At 31.6% G+C, this 4,110-nt stretch overlaps 1 protein-coding gene across 1 annotated transcript; it reads left to right on the top strand.

The window, feature by feature from the left end:
- The first annotated feature begins 1,392 nt into the window (after window positions 1–1,392).
- LOC145694037 (uncharacterized protein F54H12.2-like) lies at window positions 1,393–3,223 on the top strand. The gene is made up of 2 exons (XM_081770174.1): window positions 1,393–2,340; window positions 3,012–3,223. The coding sequence occupies exon 1, from the start codon at window positions 1,481–1,483 to the stop codon at window positions 2,336–2,338; it is 858 nt and encodes a 285-aa protein (XP_081626300.1). The 5' UTR covers window positions 1,393–1,480; the 3' UTR covers window positions 2,339–2,340; window positions 3,012–3,223.
- The last annotated feature ends 887 nt before the right edge of the window (window positions 3,224–4,110 follow it).

Genomic DNA, 4,110 nt, shown 5'->3' with positions numbered 1-4,110 from the left:
TTCCTGTACGTTATTACACTGACATATCAGAATTGATAAAGATAATAAATACGTACAACAGATTCACAAATTTACATATTTCTTATACTCGTGAGAGTAATACCTGTTTTATACGACGTCTTCATAAAGACATAGATGTAGACGTTGCATTATCACCAAGTGTTAGTGCGATGTTGGGGTTTGATCCAAGCGTTGATTTAAAGGATATGCAACAAGGCCAAAGCATTCCAAATTTACGTTTAGGACTTCCATCTACAATGTATGTGTATTGTGATATAATTCAATCTGTATTTGTTGGAGATACAGTAGCACTATTATTACGTATCATAAATATGAATCCTGTGAATCATACATTTGGAAGTAGTGTTATAGAAATTTTTAATCCTCCACATTATGTGCCTATAGAGAAGATGCATTTTGAACACATGAAAATAGATATAAGAGATAGTACAGGCTCTCCACTGGCATTCACTTTCGGAACTGTATGCGTTAAACTACATTTTCGACCAGTGCGTCAACATCGACAAATATGAATAATCCATATTTACAATATTATCAAAAACAAGCTCTTTCTGGAATTGGAAACGTTTATGTTGGTTCCCCTTATCAAGTTGGACATGGTATTGGAAGTTTCCTTGGAGGATTATTTCGATCTGTCATGCCACTAGTAAAACAAGGAGCTAAAACAGTAGGAAAGGAATTATTAAAATCTGGAGCAAACGTTATTACTGATGTCATCATCGACAATCAACCTATTAACGAATCCTTTCATCAACGAATGGGTGAAGCGAGATCCGTCTTGCAAGACAAAGCAAAAAATAAACTGAAATCTATGCTAGGATCTGGATATCAACGAAGGAAAAGAAGAATTACACATCATTCCATCTTTAACCCTTCACCATTACACATCATCAAGCGCAAGAAGAAGAAGAAGGGCAAGAGGAAACGTACACAGAAAACAAAGAAAAATCAGTCTTATAAGAAGAGGAAGTTATCACACGATATCTTTGATTAAATCATCACCATTATGGCTTTCTTACATCATCAATCCTGCGAGTGTGTAAAAAGTGAACTAGATATTTTTTCTACAAAACCAACGCAAACCAGTATATTGGATAATCATGTTGTTACATACAAACCAATCAGTTCACTAGCTGATAATGCTCCTATAGAGTTTGTCATCCCAGGAACAAGTGATGAATACATAGATCTACCACATACTCTTCTTTACATCGAAGCTCAAATCGTTAAGCCTGATGGATCAGCATTTGGTGAAAGTGATAAAGCTGTGGCTCCTATTAATGACTTTTTAAATTCTATGTTCAGTGAAGTGGAAGTGTATTTAAATAACAAACTGATTTCATTTCCATCTCATAATCATCCATATCGATCATACATTGAAAAACTGTTAAATTATGATGATTCTGCTAAAAATACTCATCTTCAATGTGCATTCTGGTTTCAAGATACTGCTGGACATATGGATGCAACATCTAGTGGTAATAAAGGATTTCAACAACTTTATGAATTAACAAAAAAAAGTGCAAAATTCGACATGCTTGGACATCTTCATTGTGATATTTTTAATCAAGATAAATTTTTAATCCAAGGAGTAGAATTACGTCTCAAGTTAATTCCTGCAAAGCCAAACTTTTGTCTCATCGCTAGTGATGCGTCTGTTGAAGCTAAAGTGAACATTTTAGACGCTGCTTTACATATTAAAAAGATTAATGTTAGTCCTACAATAAAACTAGCACATAACAAGCTTCTACAATCAACAACAGCCAAATATCCTCTCACAAGAGTGCAAATGAAGTCGTTCGTCATTCCAAAGGATCTTCAATCAAAAACAATAGATAATTTATTTATGGGAGTATTACCAACTCGAGTGATTGTGGCGTTTACACAAAATGATGCCTATACAGGAACAATAACTTCAAATCCATTTCATTTCAAACATTTTGACATCAATTTCTTCTCTCTATACATTGATGGAAAACCTGTACCTTCAAAACCATTACAACCAATTTTCGAAAACAACCTCTATGTTTCCTCATATCATACCTTATTCTGTGGATCAGGCATTCACTTTTCAAATCATGGCAACAATATTCCTCGCCTTGACTTTCCTCAAGGATACACTATCTTTGTTTTCGACATTACTCAAGATGGAGAAGCCAGCGCTGTGCAGCATTGGAATCTTATACGTCATGGGTGTGTTCGTCTGGAAGTTCATTTTACGAAGCCTCTACCAGCACCTATCTCCTGCATTGTGTATGGAGAATTCCAATCTCTCTTAGAAGTGGATCATCAGAGGAACATCATCATGGATTTTTAAAGGTACGTTATTTAAATATCATATCATATATGTACATGTCTGCATTTTTATACATGATGTCCTCTACACTAGATTTATTGAATGCTTTGCAAACAAATTCTTTATTTCACAATCATTTCGTTGGCGTATATGCAGCTAATGAATTACCAGCACATGTTCCACTACCTGCAGCTATCATCATAAATACAGATCCCTCGAACAAACTTGGCACACACTGGATTTCCGTATATATTCATACTGATGGCCGTGCCCACTACTTCGATACATTTGGATTTCCTCCATATGTAATGCATCATATTCAATTTCTACGTAGAAATTCCACTTCTTATACATTTAATAATAAACAAATTCAAAGTGTGAAATCATCCCTATGTGGGCATTATTCATATCTTTTCCTATGCTTCAAAGCTAAAGGAAAGTCCTTAAATGAGTTTCATTACACTTTCTCATCAACTCCAGAAACAAATGATCGTCGTTTGCTGTATTTACTTCTACAGGTAATCATGTCTTCATTCTTCTTCTTCGTTTGTTTTGATTACTTTCTTTTCATATTATTGCAGGTAGCCATTTCTTCTTCTTCTTTATTATAATGTGTTTGTATGTATTATTATTTGTTCATGATTATAGATAAAATAAATTTTAAGTTTGTTTTTCAATTTTTTTTTCATTTCAGAGAGTAAAAGATCGTCATCGTGTGTATGGACATCATCTTCAATGTTCAGATTGACTTGTATCTACGTTTCATCACCAACATCAACAGCAGTAGTATCATCAGTGAACAGTATATGGCAGTTGTAAAGTTATCAACACATGGACAATGGAAACAAAATCTAACGTTCTTTTTAAAATGTACTATACTTACCGGCGTTTTAATTGTGTAAATAGTTTCATCAGCAATAAACAATTTGTATTATTTTTTCTCTTTGAAAACAAATGTTTTATTTCTTATTTTCTCCGTTTCCTAATAAATAAATATGTTTTATGATCAGTTATGTAATTAAATACACATATCATAAAACATATTTTTAAGTCATTGAATTAAAGAATTTCATAGTGATTTAAAAAAAAAAAGATTCTAAAACTGATTTTTAATTCAATGATGTAATCATATAACTACATAATAATAATAATGAATTCAAATACTTAATCAGTTATTCTTTCGTAAATTAAATCAAGTATGTGAATTCAATATTATTATTATTATTATGATAGGACTTTTGTTTTTAAAATTTTAATATTAATTATTTGAGTTCCTTTTTTTAAAAATTAAAAAAGTCCTATCATACTTAAGACAAAGTTGTATAATAATAATAATTTCAAATACTAATTTTTATTTTAACATTCATTTCAAGAATTTGAATTCATTATGATTATTATTATTATTATTATACGTATCACTTATAATATACGAGGAAAAAATATGTTAGGATTTTTTTTCTTATAAAAAACTTTAAAATCCTAACATATTGAGGTGTATGAAACGAACACAAAACACACACACACAAATAAAACATTTCACTTTCCACTATATATATATATATTTTTATTACATTTGATATTACGTTGTTTCGTATACATGAAAAAAACAAATCAATTTCTCCTTCTTTATGAAGAGTCGTTCACTTCATTGATACCCTCCGAAGGTTGAGTTTCGGTTTCCCCCCACCATGGCTGTGTCGATACACTATCAAATAAATCAGCCATAACTGAGTCTATGAGTTTTTGTTTGCAAAATACTTTCATTTCCAATTTTAATCGTTCACCATCAATGT

Source organism: Thermobia domestica, chromosome 9 (assembly GCF_964235325.1).
Source record: "Thermobia domestica chromosome 9, izTheDome1.hap1.1, whole genome shotgun sequence".
NCBI classification, from domain to species: domain Eukaryota; kingdom Metazoa; phylum Arthropoda; class Insecta; order Zygentoma; family Lepismatidae; genus Thermobia; species Thermobia domestica.
The sequence above is the reverse complement of the archived record's forward strand: the minus strand, read 5'-3'. Positions and strand labels throughout refer to the sequence as shown.

What these genes read in the sequence shown, in the direction of transcription:
- LOC145694037 (XM_081770174.1), top strand. Translation starts at nt 1,481, where the DNA reads ATGGATGCAACATCTAGTGGTAATAAAGGATTTCAACAACTTTATGAA.